We start from the raw sequence: 19,422 nt of genomic DNA on the forward strand, positions 1-19,422 counted from the left end.
AAGGTTTCGGAGGCTGGCTTGCAGTGTTGCCATTGGATTCCGACTTGCTTTCTAAAATACCTAACAGTTGTCCTGTATTTTACATCAGACACGCTGAGATGCATAGCTTAACTCGAGATACCCCACGAACCAACATGTCGGGAGAGTATTGGCCGACTTGTTAGGGGGCAGCATCTACACCACCAACTATGGAATATTTTTCAGATGTAGGCCCGCGGGATGATTTGCTGGCGGTTTACCTTGTTGGCCAACGAGTTCGAGTAATGCATTACGGAGCCACTTGCCCGGCCGATGAACTTTCCGATGAGTTACTGGAATGGATTACGGATTTGTTCAGATTCGGAATCACAAATGCAATTTACTTGGGCCATCTTCCTATGTTGTGCCGTGGTTATCTTTGACGAAGAAGTGGTGTTGTTTAAGCCGTGGCCCGAGCTGGAAGGTTGCTGTGAATGGCGAGCAAGATAGTATCGTCAAGAGGCACGGGCATGATGATGGTTACATAACACATGCATGACGCAGAAACTCAGCGGTACCAGACATATTGTGTTGGAAACAGCATAGCATCGGTGGATTCAACGCCAGCTTATGGGTGACCGGGACGGTGTGAATGCGCAGACAATGTCGCGGACTAGATTGCCGATCGACGGGTCTTCTGCGACACCATACGCGGGCCATCCTGTATCGGACGTACACGTAAGACGGGCCTGCTTCGATTTTTGGCAGTTTCACTCTGTCAGATACCTCCTGAATGTCTGTTTAAAATATCGGTCCACCGCTGGGGTGAAGTGAAGTGGGTGTTTGGCATAGGTAGGCGTGGATGATTCATAATGAGCCAGATTAGCACATGCAGGATGACTCACGAAAAGGATTCGATCTAGCCCGCTTCGGGAAATGACATGGGATGAACTAGGCTTAACACGTCTTATTCTTCCCCCTTGCCAGGGAGACCCCCGCTAGAGGTCGAAAAGCTTGCGGGGCCAGCCGTTGACGATGTTCTCATGTTTTGGCAGTCACAGTCCTCAGCTTTAAGTATAGCGATTTTCTTTCAATATTTCAAGAGCGATAGCTAGTTTACTTCCCAACCGGCCGAGTGTGAAGGATCTCTTTAGAAACAAACACAAAAATCATTCGGCGTCAAGCAGCTTCCATGGTTGTACCCAGGAAAATCAATAATAATACTCTCTCAACAACGCACAGCATGGACGAGCCCCTAGAGATTCTCGGCCAACTGCCAAACCTCAACATTTATACTCAAATTGCAGTCTGTTTCTCAGTACAAGATGAGGCCTCAATCTCGAGCATCGTCAGCACTCTTACAGTTGGCCTCGAGAGGCTCACCGCGGCATTCCCCTGGATCGCTGGACAGGTCGTCAATGAAGGCGCAAGCGAGGACAGCACAGGCGTCTATAAGATGAAGCCATACGAGACGACGCCACCCCTTGTCATCAAAGACCTACGAGATGACGTCTCGCCACCGACCATGGACGCCATGAAAAAGGCGAATTTCCCCTTCCACATGCTCGACGAGAGCATCGTCGCTGCGCGCCCGACACTGCCCATCGACCCCACCCTGGATGGTAAACCTCAACCTATCCTCATCGTCCAGGCCACTTTCATACCAGGCGGACTCGTCCTCACATTCCTCGGCCACCATCAAGCAATGGACGGTGTTGGCCAAGGTCAGATCATTCATCTTCTATCGAAGGCATGTCGAAACGAATCATTCACCGATGATGAAGTCGCGGCAGGAAACCTACCCCGTCATAACGTCGTTCCGTTGCTGGACAATTACCAGGGAGGCCCCGAAGTTGATCCAATGATCGTTGACCAGCCGAAAGAACCATCATCATCAGCACCCGCAACATGCCGTTGGACCTTATTCGACTTTCCCGTCAGCTCTCTCTCCGCCTTGAAGTCTAGGGCTATGGAAATGGTCAAATCAGGCTACATTACAACAGACGACGCAGTCACTGCCTTTACCTGGCAATCCGTCACTCGTGTCCGCGCGTCGCGTTTATCCCCTGATGAAGAAATCAAACTTGCACGAGCCGTGGACGTGCGAGGCTACCTTGGCGTCCCTCAAACGTTCCCTGGCGTTGTACAAATCATGACCTGCAACTCGTCTTCTCTCAAAGATCTTGTAAACGGCCAGCTTGGAGGAGTGGCATCGGACCTGCGGTTGAAAGTGGACCCCGCAGCCTTGAGTTATAGCACCCGCGCATTCGCGACGGCGCTTACTCGGTCCCCCGACAAGAGAGGCTTCTCCATGACTGGAAAGCTTCGTATGGAAAAGGACCTCATGCTCAGTTCTTGGGCGAAGCTTGATTTGTACGAGCAGGATTTCGGGTTGAGTCTGGGAAAGCCCGAATCGGTCAGGAGACCGCGGTTCACGCCAGTGGAAAGTCTCGCATACCTGTTACCCAAATCACGAGAAGGCAGCATCGCGCTGGCGATTTGCTTGAGGGATGAGGATATGAACAAGCTAAAAGAAGATGAGGAGTGGGTGAAGTATGCACAGTACATAGGTGAATGAGCAACCAAAACTCTGTTATGAAAAGACCCCAAATACACTCATCAACTCTCGGTATGAGGGTTTTAAAAGACCATCTGGGGTGCTCTGGAGTGATAACAAAGTTGTGATCCAACATGCCGGTCCTAATTGTGTCTTTTTTCTCTCAATAGTTGATGCCGAGCCTCCGTCTGGTGTTTACTCTACCGTCCACAATGCGCTTATGCAAATGAGGTCGTAGTCGAGCAAAGGGCGAATGGCCTCAAGCATGATTTCTCCTTGTTAGAATGAGGCGAGGGGCTCATCATATAGCGACGACGAATAATCTAACGGTTTCGCAAGGTCAAGCTGGACGTTACATGGTTCTAAAGGGTTGAAAGGTGCTGTGGAGAGAACCATGGAATTTACAACAAGCCATGTTATCCAGAAGTCTAAGTCCTAGGATCCATAGAAGAATTGTCGTCTTGAATTACAATAAAAACCGGCCTGATATGAATCTAGCAACTATTATACCCCTACCTGCTATTAACATGTTTAGGCTGTGCCACGCAGTTCTTGGCAGATAGTGCCTTTGCTCTCACCGCCTCCTTGTACGTTTCGTCGTTACCTATACTCCTCCCTAAGCACCTGCTATTGATAGAGCATCGCTTTACATGACTTTTGCATTTTTAAATCGGATTTTGGTTTTTTTCGAGGTTTGTTTTTCTTTCTTTTTTTTCCAAGAAAAAAAAATAAACTACTGGCGAAGATACATAACAAAAAAGGGAGACGTGACACCTCACCCGGATCCAACCTATGCGCCCGGAGCCATCCTACGTCAGTCCAGAAGATCCAGTGGACTTTTAGGGGATTAGTGCGCAGTATTCTCCAACTAAAAACCAGCGCTAGAGCGATGATTGTGGCTCAATCCTGTAACTTCTGTCGCGTGTGCGGACGAATCGTCCTTTGGAGGTTGAGGTATTTGCGCCGTCGAAGCGACAAACTAGACTGCCACGGATTTTAGGCCTTGCGCCTCACCTCACCGTTGAACCCAAACAAACACTGGGAAGCCAAAGCACTATCTTTTTGGCTCAAATAAAATAGCAGAAGCCATCTGTAGGGAAATTGCTAGTATACTTCTTTGCATTATGCTGGTATTCAATGTCTTCTCGAAGCGCAGCGACTAGTTACTGCAACCCCAAAGCTACATCGATGTTAATATTTTCCAATATGTAAAAACATACGATTCATGCCCGTAACCCTAACCTTAATACCAGCCTTCTTACCTTATATCTCGAGAGCAATCCTGTTTTCTTGCTCGTTTAGCTTTGAAAAGTGATGTAAAATAATACGTTAAAGTGTACCAGCTAGTGTATGCTCTAGGCTCTATCCTGGACGTCTTACTCGGTCTAGTTAGATACCTATGAAACACTAAAAGAATACGACGGCAGTTTATCCGCTACTAAAGAGGTGATGAGCGGCCCAGCCGAACTCAGCCCGCACTCGGGGCGGCCAAACGGCCAGGCCTCCCTTGAATAAAAGACCAAGGCCAACCAGGCTCCGAGCGCCAACATGGCATTTTATAAATAGGTAATCGGCCAGGTTTGGACAGCAAAGTTCGATTCTTACCCCATCGTTTGAGATATGCGGTTCAACTGCATTCATTCATTAATAGCGGGTACCGCCCTTCCCCTGGGCACAGCCAATCCCCTTTCCGCACACGCCCAAAACGGCAAGACAGGAAACTCCAGCGACAACATCCAGGCCTGCCTCAACGCGGCAAATATCCCAATCATTATATCATCTTCCTCGGACTGGACATCCGACATCCGGCCGTATAACGCTCGCGTGCTGTTCACGCCGGCACTTGTGGTGTCGGCGGCCAATGAGCGCCATGTGCAGGCCGCCGTGAGATGTGCTTCCCAGTATGGCAAGAGCGTCACGGCCCTCGGCGGCGGGCACAGCTACTCGTCCTCCGGGTTCGGTGGAGAGGACGGCCACGTCGTGGTACGGTTGGATGAGATGTTCGGCGTCACGCTCAATGCGGACAACACAGCCACCGTGCAGGCCGGAGCTCGACTCGGACACGTTGCGACGTCGTTGTTAAACGAGGGTGGCAGGGCCATTTCTCACGGCTCGTGTCCAGGGCGAGTAGCATCATGATCTGCCCATTTGGGTAGCCAGGCCGTAGCTAATGCCTTTATATCAGGGTCGGTGTATCGGGCCACAGCATCCATGGTGGCTATGGATTTAGTTCTCATCTTCACGGCCTGGCGGTCGATTGGATAATTGAAGCGACTGTTATCACTGCCGATGGCAATACAGTCAAGGCCTCGCCGAATCAGAACAGTGATCTCTTCTGGGCCATTCGTGGTGCAGGCTCGTCCTTTGGTATCGTCACCGAGTTCAAGTTCGACACCTTCGCGGCGCCGAGTGTGGTCACATGGTATACCGTACCGCTCAAACTCGAGAGGGATAGGTTGATTGAGGCGCTCTTTGCCCTGCAACAATACGCTCAGAGCAACATGCCCGCCGAGCTGAACATGCGAGCCGTGATCAGCCAGGACAGCACAGCTTTCGACGGTCTTTACTTTGGGACCGAAGCTCAGACGCGCAACGTCCTGATGAGCTTCTTTTCGCCTTTGGGAATCGATTTGAGCGGTGCCACTGTCAACGAGACAGACTGGATGGGCCAGCTGGAGCATTACGCCGGCCAGGAACTTGACCAAACGGGTCCGCAATCCGCGACCGACACATTCTACGCTTCGAGCCTTTTGACAAAGGAAGTACCCCAGGATGGCTTTGAGGCATTCGTCAACTACTACCTCAACACCGCAAAGTCGATAAATACCGGCTGGTTTGTTTTGATCGATGTTCATGGCGGCAATAACTCAAAGACGGCGCAGGTCGCGAACTCGGCGACCGCCTACGCGCACCGCGACAAGGTGCTGCTGTGGCAGTTTTACGACTCCTCTGGCGGCTCCACGTACCCCTCAACTGGCTATGCATTTCTCGGCGATTGGATGTCCTCGGTCACCAACACCATCTCCAAGAGTGAATGGGGTCGGTATGCAAACTACGCCGATTCGCAGTTGAGCATGCGAGACGCGCAGGACCAGTACTACAGGGATAATTTGCCACGGCTAAAGACCATAAAAACAAAGTACGACGCCAAGGGCCTCTTCACTTGCCCTCAGGGCGTGGGCTCCTAGGATAAAGTACGGAGTCACGTCGCATCAGAGGTTGCAGGCATCCAGCGTAAAAGTGCATAGCATAGTCAAAGATTCCATTCTTTCGTGACTAACTGACATGATATACCAAGTTCTTGTCGACTTTGGTAACGGGGGCCATTTCCGTATCAAAGCTAAGCTTTAAACTACCTATCATATTCTTCGACTGTGCGTCACCAGCGAACCAGATGACGAGGCTACCAAGCAAGTCGCTTGCGTCTAGTCCCCCGTCATTTACCCTAGCCATTTGCCCTACTGCCTTGAAATGCTTTGCTGCGGCATCATGTTCGCCAGTGAAGTACTTCAAGCGACATGAACAATCAGTATGTGTGAATAGCAGGTGCGAGTGCGAAATATCTCACCGCATCTGAGGCTAAAGCTATCGTTTTGGCAATGGTAAGCTGGCTGATATCCTTCCCTTCTCTTGTCAAGGTCTGATTGAGTAATTGGATACAGTGCAATCTGTATTTAGTCGCCTGCAAGCTTAAGATTTCGCTACGCTGCATGGCCGTCATGTGGCGGCAAGAAAAAAGTAGGGTGGTAGCTAGCATTCCAGGGTCGGAGAGGGAGGCGTGCAGGAAATAGGTACATATGCTTGTCCAGAATGGTCCGTTATCGCCCACAATGTCTATGTTCAGGGAGGGCATATGCACCATCTCTTCCAAGATTCGGTATTGCAGAACTACGTATTATAGATTGTCAGCCTTTTAGCCCCAGTTGGCTTTTGGGGGGGGGGGAGGTGCGCGACAAGCTTTCAAAGCCGTGAGCGTATACATAGATCGACCACAGCAGCGGGGATGGGGCTTCTAGTCAGGACAAGGATGACTGTAGGTACTTGCGGGTACATGCTGGCAGATCCCTCCCACTCCCTATGTAGATACTCTCGTGTAGGCGGATCATGTACTTACAGTGATCAAGTAGCCGTTTCTCCCACGGAGCAATAACCCTATTATAGCTATTGAACGGATCGGTCCTTGCAGCGCCTAGAAACGAGATGGGACTGTGCAGGAAAGCATTGCGGTGATCCGGTTTCGAAGGACCCCTATACGAGACCAACGTTCAAGCTTGTGGGTGCTGGCTTGACGAGAGGGGTGGCGTGCCCTCTGGATGTTGACCGTCAGACGGGGGACTCGGCTGGGCGTTGGCCTGTTGATAGGCGACAACCCGCTGTCTGCGGGCCCGGATGCCCTTTGCCGCATGAGATCTGACTTTCCGTTTCCAACCCGCTGATTCGCTTGGATGGGATATGGGGACGAAGACGAAGCCACCGCCGTCATGCGAATCCTTAGCGGAAGACATGGTAGCGGCACCACGCTGACTGTGGCGTACGGGTATGTTGTCCTCGGGTCTCGTCGCGCCGGTGGGCTGAACCGCGCGCCGTGAACCGTGGGACGAAGTGTCAGTGTCAGATGTCTACCCATACGGATGCTCCTGTGCTAGGGAAACGGATGTCATGTATCGCGAGAACAGGCTAGGCTCAGGACTTTGGACCGAAAAGAAGGGAATGAATCTGCTGAAGGTGGTTGGTCGTCGGGCGTTATCTTCAGCCCCGTGACCCCAGTCTATCGTCTACACTATTCCTTTCAGGGCTGGCCCCACACCTCCCTCCTTAACTTGGCCGGTACGGAGTATATGGTGATCGATTCTTCCATGTTCGACAGAGTGACATACGCAGCAGTTTGCTTATAGCGGTCCGAGACGCTGAAGCAGGTAGCGCTGGTGTCCAGATGGATAACCTTGAGACGAGTGGATTCAACAATCTCTCACTCGAATCTTCGTGATGAGAAAGAAGCTCGGCGACGTGATTCCACCGTGCCAAGGTAGGCGATTCCCAATAGGGAAAATGCTCTCTCGGCTGAGTGTAACCAAGCCAAGGGTCTTTGGCCGGGGGTCCTATTCGGCCGTCGGCCCCCGCGGGCTGATTACCGAGCAACGGGGATGCTGCTTCGAAAGTCGTCGAGAGCGCGATCAATTTCCAAATTTAAAGGGGGATTTGCCCCACAACGGATGGTTCAAGTACCTACCGTACACGTCTCGTACCTCATGTGTCACTTCAACAAATCAGCCTGCATTTGGCAATCTTTGAAAACTCGCCCTTGAGAGTCGTCCTCGTTTTGTCGCGCACCAAAGCTCAAGATGCCTAATAGCTGGGATCAACCCCTGGCTAACATGCCCCCGCTTCAAGGCAAGGTGGCCGTCGTAACTGGGAGCAAGTGTGTTCTTGTGCCCCAACCAAAGCCATTCGAGTATCCATTCTCACTTTTTTCACTTGCAGCGCCGGCGTCGGACTGTCGACTGTGAAGTTTCTGGCACTTCGAGGGGCTACGGTGTATTTCACGACGAGAACAAAAGACAAGGCCGATGCAACGCGTGCTCGTCTCACATCAGAGTATCCTGAGATCGATCAAGACCAACTGAGATGGTTGTCTCTTGATTTGGCCAACTTGAAAACCGTCGTCGCGGCAGTCACAGAATTGAAGTCGAAAGAAAAGAAGGTGGATATTCTGAGTGGGTCTAATACCGATGCATATAACACGAGGGTCACTGCTGACGACTGCTCCATGAAGTTAACAATGCCGGTGCAGTCTCATCAACCACAGACACACTGGGCCCCGGCTGGGAATATCACATGGCAGTCAAGTATGTTTTAGAGTCAAGTTGTTGCTCTATGGCTGCAACCTGCTGACTTCACACGATATAGCCATGTTGGCCACTTTGTTTTTACAAATGGCATATTACCACTGCTCAAGGAGGCAACGAGGCAAAAGGAGGCCGATGTGCGGATAGTCACCCTCGCTTCCAGCGTTAACTACACATTCCTGCCTTCGAACTACCGTTTCACATTCGATTCTCCGTCATTCTTGAAAAGCCCTCTTTCATCTTATCCCTGGCAATGGCGATACGTCTTACGCCATTTTCTCTTCGTCGACATGATTCGCTACGCGGTGTCCAAGGTTGCCAACATCCTGTTCGCCCAGGAGCTTCAGCGACTGATGGACGAACAAGGCCTCCCGATCTTGTCCATTTCAGTTCATCCGGGTGGCGTGGCCAGCGAGGGGAACCTGGACATCGGAAATTCGGTCTTTTCGCTTCTCAGATCAACTTTCTTTTTGTCGACGGATCAAGGTGCCGCGACATCTCTATTCGCCGCCACAGCGCGCGAAGTGCGCGAGAACCCCGAAAAGTTCAAGGGTAAATATCTTGAACCCTTTGGCAAGGTTGTGACACCGAATCCGGTTTTTAAAGATACGGAGCAGGTCAGAGGATTGTGGGACAATACTACTACTGAAGTCAACAGGTATCTTGCCGAGATCGGACTAGCACCGCTTCAGCAGTGGTAATCAAATGGCACTGTCTCAGAGCCGTTAGTCCAGTGTCGTAATATTGAAATATCTTCTTTCAGTCAATATCTCATTTGGAGTGGTATTTTTCAGAACATCTTGACATTTAAACTTCGATTAGACAATAAAGCTCTAGGTAGGCATGCTCACTTCCGAAAAAGCACACCCCGGAGGTATTTGGCATGCTGGTGGCCGATGACGAACGAATGGAGTAGTCTCTTCTAGATATATGTCTTTCCAGTACTTTCTGAAATGCTAGATCCTAATTCTTCTTGATGATATCTTTAGCAAATTCATTTCCGCGTAGTTACGAATCAATAATGGTCATCGATCATTTCTCAATCTCGTCTGACCTATATGAACATGGCTCCTCCCGTTAGTCCCAGAATTTTACATCCTACGTCCAGCGCAGCAATAAGCCGCCGAAACAAATACCCCCAACTTCCATCGACGCTTACTCACAAAGAATCCTGTCGCCACGCAGCATTACCATCACGATGCCACAAGACGGCAGACCGGCCGCCTCTAGTGCAATACCTAGGCTACGGTCATAGAGGGACATCAAAGCGTTGAGGCGTAGCTGCAGGAACAAAGACACTAGCCCTGCTTGATGACCGGCCTAAGGCCTGAGTGTTCAACCTTGTTGGTCAACGGCGGATTAGCGTCGAGTTGCTAAATTCGTCCCGGCCGTGTTTCCCCTTTACGAGCGCGCCTCGACCTGCGCGGTGACCACTTGTTCGGCATGCAATAATCTTGTTTCGATCGTAACCAGCCGCGGGGTCTTGCAAGAGGATGATGTAATTAGTGTTTACGCACCATTCTGTCGTTAAATCAAAATACACCGGCAAAGCTTAGTACGAACCCAACAGTCAACGCATAGAATAGATACTTTAGTCCTTGACAAGAGACGGGAGAGTTTACTAGTGCGCGATTGCTGCAGCATGGAAATGGCACGTACACCCATATGCTCCCAAAACGCGCCGTATAAGGAGTCTTTGCCGTCCTAGCTAGCTCCGGCCTGTTGACATGGAGACTCTGTCGGCGGTCAGGTTTCTTTGACCTGTCTTTGCGCGGCGCCAATGTGAAGAGGTAAAAACAACACTCGTGAAACTAGTGTGGCTGTCGTTGCCCACGACGGCCGCGGGCGGTAATCAAACACCCATCAAAGTAGAAATGCCGGCTGCTTCCCTCAACACGACGCTCTCGCGGCGCATTGTCTGCAACATACTTACTCAACTTCGTTTCTTTATGTTGGCATTGAATGTCGCCATGCTTGTTTAATGAATATTATTATTAATTTCTTATAGACTCTTTCTTCGCCATGGATTTCGAAAACGCAACTGGGCCCGGGCTAGACGCGGTTTCAGGCCAGGCCGAGACCAGCGGTGCAACGAATTTGGTGAACATTATTTGGGGGGTTAATCTCACAGCATTCGTCCTGGTCGGCCTCACCGTCCCTCTCCGGGTTATTGTCCGCTGCACGGTGACGCGCGACTTTTTCAGCGACGATGTATTGGTCATTATTGCGGCACTCTTCACCTTTGGGATCTGCTCGTTACTTCCACTGGGTACGTTCATGGATGCGCCACGTAGTCCATCCCGCCATTCTCATGTTGAGAGTCTGAAGTTAACAAGCATTCTAGCCACCGATCTTGGTCTGGGTCAACATTCTTCAGATATCGACTCCTCAGTGTTGGTCGACGATACGAAGAACCTGCTTCAGGTGGGGGATCTAGAGAGATCACGGAACCTTTCCTGGTCAGTAGCTAACAGCTTTGGCAGCTCCTCTTCATCGCGAACATCCTGTACCCCTGCGCGGTCGCATTTGCACGATTATCAATAGTATGCTCCTTTCTGAGACTCCTCACAGACAGGAATGCGCGATGGGTACTCTTTGCGACGGCGGCCCTGACTGGCGCCTTTGCCTTGGCATCTGTGTTTGCCGTCATCTTCCAATGCAACCCGATCTCAGCAGCTTGGGATCCGACTGTCAGCGGTGCATCGTGCTACCCCTTTCTCAGCTTTCTCCAGGCCAGCACGGCCATCAACATTGCCATAGATGCACTGCTGTGCACCATGCCTTTAGCGTACATCTGGGGGATGAAGCTACCCTTGAGCCAGAAAATCCGTGTGACGGTTCTGTTCACATTTGCTAGCCTGTAGGTTCCCTACCATTGATGGTTGCGCAGAATCCCACTGACGAAGGCTTAGCTCATGTGCGGCCGTCATCACCAAAATGTCCTATTTGCAGCTCCTAAGTCAGGCTGATTTGCCGTGTAAGTTGTAGTCTCAAGATGCATATCCGACTCAGAGATAGCCTTGACGTGTACTAACACTCGCCGAATCAGACCATTGGACCTCATGGGTGTTGTGCTCAATCGCCGAGTGCACAGTCGGAATCGTATGCAGCTCGGTGCCCCCGATCATTCCGCTTTTTGCCAAATGTTCTCGCGACAGGAAACAAGCTCGACAGAAAAGAGAAACGTCGGCCCGGTTCGCATCCTTCAAAAGAAGAACTCGCCAAAACCGTGCAGCCGCATCCCGTGTCATCAGGCCGATGGCGACCCCGTGGCAAGATCAGCCGCTCGAGACCACGAGGAATCCAGATTTCAGGTCTGACTTTCGCTGGTTGCGGCTAGAACATGAAGGACCCATCCGGACCTGGGATAGAAAGTCCCAGTTGTCAAAGGCGGAGCAGATCCTCGGTATAGCATTATGAAAGATGTGTGCAATTTAATTTGACTTTCTCTGATGCGGCTTCTGATCAATCCGGCTTTGGAGTCCGGAAGTATTCTTATAGTCTATCGACGTGAGAATTAGCACACCCTCGTGATTGAATTGGGGAGATGAAATGTATCTGGGGTGGATTGCACACGACACTGTTAATTATTGATGAAACGAAGAAAAGCAACTATTCTCCATGCATGAATCGGCAGTTCCGCATTCATATCCCCGTTCTTGTATGTTTGGACCGACAGTGACGGCCAATCGAGTCAAACATCACCAACGTCGTCTTGTAGCAACTAACATTGATTAACGCGATTAGTGATCCAGTGGCCGATTAGTGATTCAGTGGCTGATTAGTGATCCAGTGGCAAGGCTATCGTAGCGTATAGAGACGCACCATTCTCCCTGTTAACTGGACGATTCACGATCGACCGTTTGGGAAACAACCTTACTCAGAGATCGCTGCTAGATGGAAGCCTCCTTGTTCCCGGACCTGTTACCACCGGGCGTCAGTCTGATTCTCAATGGGAAAAAGCTTGAAACTATCAAAATAGGCGCTGTGGGTCACCCACAAAGCTTCTGGGGTATCTCGTAGGCTGCATTGACCAAGTCTGGCGTGTTTCTACACGGCGTTTGGGCCAGCGGTTGATCGAAGAGGCAAGAGCTGGAAGAAAGTGTCGAGTCTTAGGTTCGCCCGCGACGAATCTTAAGGTGCTGCAGACATGTGGTCTCTGCTCATCTTTATGTATTGGCATCTTGACAGCCGGCATTGGCACACTTAACCTCCAACATGATCGATCTCTACCAAGCCTATCTGAAAAAAAAGAAGAGAGAATGCCATGCGGAGTTCAACGGTACCGACTTGTTGTTGTGCCGATACCCGATCTTAAACCTAGGAGTTGATATCCGAGGCCCATTTGTTGACTTTTGGAGTTGAGAGAGTTGCAGGTTGAACAGGGAGAAAAAGAAGAAGAGGCGAAGACCTCCCGCCTTGAGTCGGTGAAACGGACGCGCAACAGGGCAAAGAGAGGGCCTCTGCAACTCAAACCCAGAGAAGCCTACAATGATTAGACTTGATTTAACAGAGACCAGTCCAGCAAAGCAAACTGGTTCTGTTCATTTGATGAACCATCCTCGGCGAATTGTGTGGTTTGGGAACGAACGAGTTAGTGCGTCTCAACTCTCATGAGAACAAAGCGACGGAGAGCATCGATGTGTACCCACTCCGAGAATTCTCCCGTTAGGTGAACCCGATACGCAGACATCCATCAAGACGCCAAGGGACCGGGAACGATTCGGCAACAACTCTCTAAACTCTATAATACTCCATGTCCTGGCTCGTTTCCATGGCAGAGTGGCAAAATAACAAGCAAACTAAAAAGCAGACATACCAGTCCAATGAAGCCTTGTAATAGTAATACCAAACCCTGCCCAAGACAAGATGAAACAAAGTCAGGGTTTTCAACATGAATCCGAGTTACTCAACGATTGAACTTGTTTGCACTTTACAGCTACGTCTAACAAGATGTCATGGGTTTCTTCACTGGCGGTCTTCCCGCCGGTGGGCGGAGCACACAATTTACAAAGCGAGAAACATTGACACTTAGGCCCTGGTCGGCTCATGGCCAATATTAGTGATTAGTGGCCAGGAATGACATTTCGTTACTTATGCCACCACACCCTTATGCTCAAAGTACCGCCAAATAGGTATAGTCCGTTAACAGCTCACCGCCTACTAAAATAGATAACCCTAACCCTAACCCCAAGCATCACAAAAGTTAGAGTTAAGGGGTTCAGGATCACCATCACTATTACCATCACTATCACTATCGCCATCAAGTATTACCCTCCTTTAAGCATGTAGGCTTCGCCATCAATTACGCTAGCCACCCTTTCGGTAATACAAAGATTAACAGCAGAAAAGGCTGTTTTAAATAACGCTTTCCCTCTTTTGGTGGTGGGATGCGGTGGATTCAGAAAGATACATTGCACAAATCTTACTTTCTAGTTGCAGCAGCCATCCGAGCCCGGAAACCCTTCCGGAGGAGTTATGCACACTGGAAATCTATCCTGGCCACTAATCACTAGTTTTAGACGCGAGCCGACCAGAGCCTTAGCAACACCCAGGTGCCGGATGATCCTGGTGCAAGCTGCTTGAAACTAAAGAGAGAGCGGCACTACCTAGAGACCATTGGGACTGAGTTCGGCCATGGTTTGATATCGTTCGGCACAAGGGAACCCTACTATTGTACACTGATGATGTAAGACCCGGGGGCCATACTGCGTCCGCACGACTGTTTGAGGACAACGGTGCGTCGCTTCCATTAAACTCAAGGTTTGGGGTTTCTAGAAGGACTTGATTTGGGGTGTAAATGGAGACAGGACTGAAAACTTGCAGAGCCCGTCAACGATATCTGCAGTAAAGACACTGACATGGTAAGGAAGGAACCGAGGGTCTGGGATTTTGGAAGAACGGAAAATGGCCGATGAATCGCCGTCTGATAAGGTTTTTGCTCGATTCAGTCGCCTGTTAAATAAGGTGCGGAAATATGGGGAATAACGCGCATGTGAATCGGCCATTTCCCCGAGTCATCAAATATCATGTAGCTCTGTCTTCGTCCGTTACTTTGCGGGAAGTGGCTTTACCGGTATTCCCATCATCGATGTGCTCCTGGGGCCGTGAGCAACACGAGGCAGTCGGCTTGCCATCTACTGTTCCAAACCCCACTGTCCCGCACTCGAAACCTTTTCGGTCAAAGACATCTGCAAAATGTGCGTAGCGCGAGATGTGGCGCCACTCGGGTGACAAAGAGGATGGCCGCTTCTTCTCACCACTGCCATATGGCACCCGGCCATCTTTTTCGTCACCCGAGTGGGCGCGGAACGTCCCCTCGTCCGAATTTCGCGGTGGCCTCGAACGCGATACAGCTCTTTAGGGGGGGGGGGGGGGGGGGGTGTGAGTGTCATCGCCGATGCCCCCCTTCACCCTCCTCCGGGCGCAACCCTCACGCGCTGGCAGGATGCCATCCTTTGTCTTGGCTCCGTCTTGAGCATGCAGGCCCTTCCAGGGTCCCGTTTGGCTTCTGACTCTCCTCGCCCATCAAACTGAGAAGCGCGGGAAGTAGCCTGGCTATCAGCGGGAAGAAAGCCGTTTCTAGACGCACTGACAACGGCCTCTGGCCAAACGGCTGCCAACCAGGGTCCATGCAGAAACGTGTCATAAACATCCGCCAATGTTGACTCTTTCCAGTCATGCAGCCCAAACGTGCTCACACTTCCCTGCTGGCAAATCTGTCCCGGAGCCGCTAACCCGCCTTGCGCACCTTGCCGGGGAAGTTTCCCGTGTCCAGCGCAAGGACAGGGAATAGCAGCAGGGCGGCAATCCATTTGGCAAACACGGCTCAAAGGCGCACCCGAGGGTTGCCGTGTGTTTAGATGTGTATGTGCGCATGCAGGATGGTTCATGGTGCTTTCTCGATCATGATGGCGGCCGAGGCAGTCGGCAAGGAGGAAGGGTACAATGCTCGTTATGGCGTCCCTGCTTTTCATCTTCTCCTGACGTCCGTCTTCGGGTGTGAGGAAGTTTGAGCCCATACTAAAGGAGAGAGAGGCGTATGCAACCCATCATCTCCGGATCTACTCCTCTCTTCTCGTTTGGTCGCCTTTTGCGTTATGGTCTCGTATTTTGCTCGTCTCTCTATATGTTTCCACGCAGGACATCTAGGAGATGGCGAGAATTTCGAGACAATTTGGCGGAAGCTCGCTACTGTTGTTTCATTGGTGGTGCTGGCTCCCCGTAGTTGAGGCGCAAGACATTACGGAGCTGCTCTCGCAAGTACCAAATTGTGCTGTAAGTCGTCGAGGCGGACACCCTCCATTCTACAACCGATAACCTTCCTCGTTCTTCTTCACTACATCTCCCTTGAATCTAGTCCTCGTTCTCTATATGGGGATCTGGCCGAAATATCTTCGAACAGAGGGCTGACTATGTGTTTCCTCTACGATAGCATCCGTGCATGAATGAGGCTATCTTACACGGGAACTGCACCGTGACATCGACATTCACTGTCGCCGAGTGCTTATGCCCTGACATCACGCTACAATCGTCATTATCCACTTGTGTGCAAATCAGCTGTCGTCTGGAAGACCAAGCCCGTAAGTCTCTTGTCGTCGATATGTCGTGCAAGTCAGCGTTGACAGGCAGGGAAGGTGCTGCGAAGCTCGAGACGAACCTCTGCGCCGCGTATCCGGAAGATTCGAGGAGTCAAGAAGTCATGATGATAGCTGTCGTCCTCTCGGCCCTTACGTTTCCGATGGTTGGTCTGCGGTGCTTCTCGGAATGGAAGACCACCGGCCGGTTATGGTGGGACGACTGGACGGCCGTGGTGGCAGCGGTCAGTTCCAAGCGTAAAAGCGACCTTTGCTGGGAAACCCAAGGCTAACGAGGACTAGATCCTGTTTGCTGGAATGGCGGGCACCGAGATCGCCAGCGCTGTCTTGGGGTTCGGAACGCACTACTGGAATGTTGAGTTCGCCAACGGCAGGAAATTGGCCCAGCTCTTTTACGCAGCACAGATACTCTACATTCTGATACAGGTCTTTACGAGGATCTCCATCTTGCTGTTCATGTCCCGCATCTTTCCGGCACGATGGTTTCAGCTCACCGTTCGGTCCCTCATAGTCGTCCTGCTGCTCCACGGCGTCGCATTTGTGCTAGCCACTGCATTCCAGTGTACCCCTATATCGTCCACATGGAACAGAAACAACCAGGATCAGACATGTATAAACGTTAGTACCATTTGGTACTCTGGGGCTGGTGTCAGCATCAGCGAGGAACTCGTTATTTTATTATTACCGATTCCCGAGTTGGTGAAACTCCAAATCAACACCCGGAATAAGATGGCGTTGAGCTTCATATTCAGTCTGGGATTATTGTTCGTTTTACACCAGCATCTCTACTGATTCGTGACCGAAACGCTTGCTAACATGACCATAGTGCTTGCATCACGACAATGATCAGACTAAAGTACATGGCCATATATTCAAGCACATTCGACATGACGTGGGACAATGTCGACGTTGTCATTTGGTCCTTTATCAGGGAGTTCTGCGCCATGGCCTGCGCGAGCTTCCTGCCTCTACAACCGCTGCTGCAAAAGAGCCTCAACCTCTTCTCCAGCAGCGAGGAAACGAGCAAAGTCACCAGCACGGCCCAGTCACGGAGCTCGATACCCTATGTCGGAAAGGACCTGCTCAACGAGCTGCCCGAAGCGCCGCATGCCGATGAAGTACCGCCGACGCCCATAGACATTGCCGACCAGCTGGCCGCCATGGCGGACGGGAAGCGGCAAGTCACCTTCACGAGAAACAAAGGGACATTTGTGCTTTCCGAATTCGAGCTGCAAGACGTGGGATCAGGGATGAAGTGGCAGAAGCACTCGGATGGGGATTCTTATTTGCTGACGCGGTAATTATTGAATCATGAATCTAGCGTTCATATGCACAACTAAACTTTGTTTCAATCGGATAAAGCCTGGAATCTGGGGCGGAATGAAGATACCAACCAGTTATCGTTCTTGTTTCAGCAAGGGTATAATATACTAACAACAATATTATGAACGAGCTCAGGCGCATGGCCGAGTAATGAACACCTTTCGCCTAGTAACTTGCCGCAGCACATCGTCACGGACTCATATCTGCCGGGTTTTCTCGTCCTTAACCTCTGTCTCGTCGGCTTCCATGTTCCAGCCTTCGTCCAACTGCCGACGGTGCTCTGCCGCCGCCAAGCCGGTCGTAACAATCAGGTCCATATCGAGATCTGCAAGCGCGCTGTGCAACTCAAAGCCGGGACCTCGCACAGCCCTGGTCACGCCTTTCAGCCCGCCCTCGAGCGGGTTGCCCTCTTCCTTTCCCCCACCAACTCCGCCCGCATTCAGCACATGCAACCTCGGGCGAAAGTGTGCCAGCGTCTTGCCGTTGAAGTCTACCAGTCTCATGCCTCTGCCCTGCTTGCCCAGCTCTTCCCAGCGCATCTCACCCACGCCCAAGAAGCGGAAGCTGAGGGCGTTCGATAGGGGGTGCTTTCGTGTCATTTTGAACTTGACTCCTCGTACGGCGACATCGAGTCTTGGCAGTAACATACGAGTTTTGATAGAGCCGACGGGACGGTCTTGAGTGGAGACGGCGTCGCATCTGATCCTCCGAACTTCCATCTTGGTCATCTTTTCGTTGTGACCGACGCTGTAAAGGGGAGCAATGCACCCGTTGAGCCTGACGAGGTTGACTGTGATTGCGTCGCCGTTATCTCGACTCAAATAGAGAGTATGCAGTGGGGCTGATGACCGTTCCATTGTGCGTGATTTGGCTCTGCCGAGCCAACTGCAGAATAGTTCAGCTTCGTGCAGCTAGTATCGTTGCGTGGGATGGACGGGGCTTTAATTGCAACATCAACGCGGAAATGAGGGACTAATTGCCGTGTTGCTCGATCTTCCTGACGTACACCAAAGACTTTATGCGCCTCTGCAGTCTAGTTTTCCAGTGGCTCGCTGGCTTGCTGCCTCCACAATGTCTTTCAGCCGAAGACGGGACGGCGAAAGCCATAGAAGGCGGTTCATCCATGATGCGCAGGCTTGATGGTGAGACGGATGAGCGAATTGATTGTCTCTAAGCGTGAGGGGCGGTAGAGCTTCCAGCCGCAGTTGCCATCCAAAGCTAGAGGGACAGCGGTTGACTCGTTGGGCGAAAGGTCGGTTCGCCAGTGACGTATGCAGCAACTGTATCCGTACTTCGACCGGAAACAGGTCGAACAAGCAGGGTGGCCCTCTCCAAGTTCTCTGCGCTCGGGCACCTGCCAGCTAACGATTACGTGTTCCGAGAAGGCGGAGCGATCAATCAAGTTGGCGACAAAGTGGCTGGACCTTCGTAAGAGGAACCATGTAAGATGCCAAATCCATGGCTAGGCGAACGAGACATTCGACCGGCGACCCGCCGACACCCCAAACTGATCGGTACGTTAAGTGTGGAAGGTGATCGGGATAAGAAAAGCGGCGTAGTGGTCCAATGGGTGGCCTGTCCCAAGGCTAAGTGAGGCGCAGAGAAAGGGAAATGCTATGCAGAAACATCAAGCTTTGATCGCCAACATGGTCGTTTTTGTTGTCCCTTGGCGGAGGCAACGGTGGATGAAAATGAGGTGGACACCTACATCGTATCCCTACATACTATGTAGTACCTAAGTGGGTAGGTAGCATCCATGGGCAAGATGTGCAACAATTGGGGAGATGTATCAATGCATTGGAGCGGAGAAGCATATTTATGCTTATACGCGCTCTGCAACAGACATGCCCCAACTATGCGCCTATCAGGGCGATGACGAGGGTGGTGCCCCGCTTTCACAACAACAGCACAAAACACAGTAGGAAGCACAGCAGGAGCTCCTGCCACTGAAGCTGCCTTGAGAATGAAAGCGCAAGAACGCCCGTGCACTGCACTGACTGACTGGGCCTTCCATTCTTAGCAGTGACGGCACCAAGGTTCGCCGCCCTCCATCATGTCTGTCACTTCTTGTATCCCAACACCATCACAACACGACATCACAATCCCTCGAGGCCAGGTCAACGTGCCCTTGTTCACGGCA

At 51.3% G+C, this 19,422-nt stretch overlaps 6 protein-coding genes across 6 annotated transcripts; 5 read left to right on the forward strand and 1 right to left on the reverse strand.

Moving 5' to 3' along the window:
• Positions 1-1,201: 1,201 nt before the first annotated feature.
• Positions 1,202-2,536, forward strand: GLRG_08536 (trichothecene 3-O-acetyltransferase; the record flags this gene model as incomplete). The annotated part of the gene is made up of 1 exon (XM_008099436.1): positions 1,202-2,536. One exon carries the CDS (start codon positions 1,202-1,204, stop codon positions 2,534-2,536), a length of 1,335 nt encoding a protein of 444 aa, XP_008097627.1.
• A 1,599-nt stretch (positions 2,537-4,135) lies between these two features.
• Positions 4,136-5,703, forward strand: GLRG_08537 (FAD binding domain-containing protein; the record flags this gene model as incomplete). Its single annotated transcript, XM_008099437.1, has 2 exons — positions 4,136-4,629; positions 4,701-5,703. 2 exons carry the CDS (start codon positions 4,136-4,138, stop codon positions 5,701-5,703), a joined length of 1,497 nt encoding a protein of 498 aa, XP_008097628.1.
• A 2,154-nt stretch (positions 5,704-7,857) lies between these two features.
• On the forward strand, positions 7,858-9,062 carry GLRG_08538 (daunorubicin C-13 ketoreductase; the record flags this gene model as incomplete). The annotated part of the gene is made up of 4 exons (XM_008099438.1): positions 7,858-7,934; positions 7,997-8,229; positions 8,289-8,361; positions 8,423-9,062. 4 exons carry the CDS (start codon positions 7,858-7,860, stop codon positions 9,060-9,062), a joined length of 1,023 nt encoding a protein of 340 aa, XP_008097629.1.
• Positions 9,063-10,383: 1,321 nt separating this feature from the next.
• On the forward strand, positions 10,384-11,681 carry GLRG_08539 (uncharacterized protein; the record flags this gene model as incomplete). The annotated part of the gene is made up of 6 exons (XM_008099439.1): positions 10,384-10,630; positions 10,706-10,785; positions 10,845-11,221; positions 11,274-11,338; positions 11,411-11,463; positions 11,520-11,681. The coding sequence occupies 6 exons, from the start codon at positions 10,384-10,386 to the stop codon at positions 11,679-11,681; spliced, it is 984 nt and encodes a 327-aa protein (XP_008097630.1).
• A 4,283-nt stretch (positions 11,682-15,964) lies between these two features.
• Positions 15,965-17,260, forward strand: GLRG_08540 (uncharacterized protein; the record flags this gene model as incomplete). The annotated part of the gene is made up of 3 exons (XM_008099440.1): positions 15,965-16,183; positions 16,242-16,723; positions 16,786-17,260. The coding sequence occupies 3 exons, from the start codon at positions 15,965-15,967 to the stop codon at positions 17,258-17,260; spliced, it is 1,176 nt and encodes a 391-aa protein (XP_008097631.1).
• Positions 17,261-17,479: 219 nt separating this feature from the next.
• Positions 17,480-18,139, reverse strand: GLRG_08541 (uncharacterized protein; the record flags this gene model as incomplete). The annotated part of the gene is made up of 1 exon (XM_008099441.1): positions 17,480-18,139. One exon carries the CDS (start codon positions 18,137-18,139, stop codon positions 17,480-17,482), a length of 660 nt encoding a protein of 219 aa, XP_008097632.1.
• Positions 18,140-19,422: the final 1,283 nt, after the last annotated feature.

Source organism: Colletotrichum graminicola, assembly GCF_000149035.1.
Source record: "Colletotrichum graminicola M1.001 genomic scaffold supercont1.42, whole genome shotgun sequence".
NCBI lineage: Eukaryota > Fungi > Ascomycota > Sordariomycetes > Glomerellales > Glomerellaceae > Colletotrichum > Colletotrichum graminicola.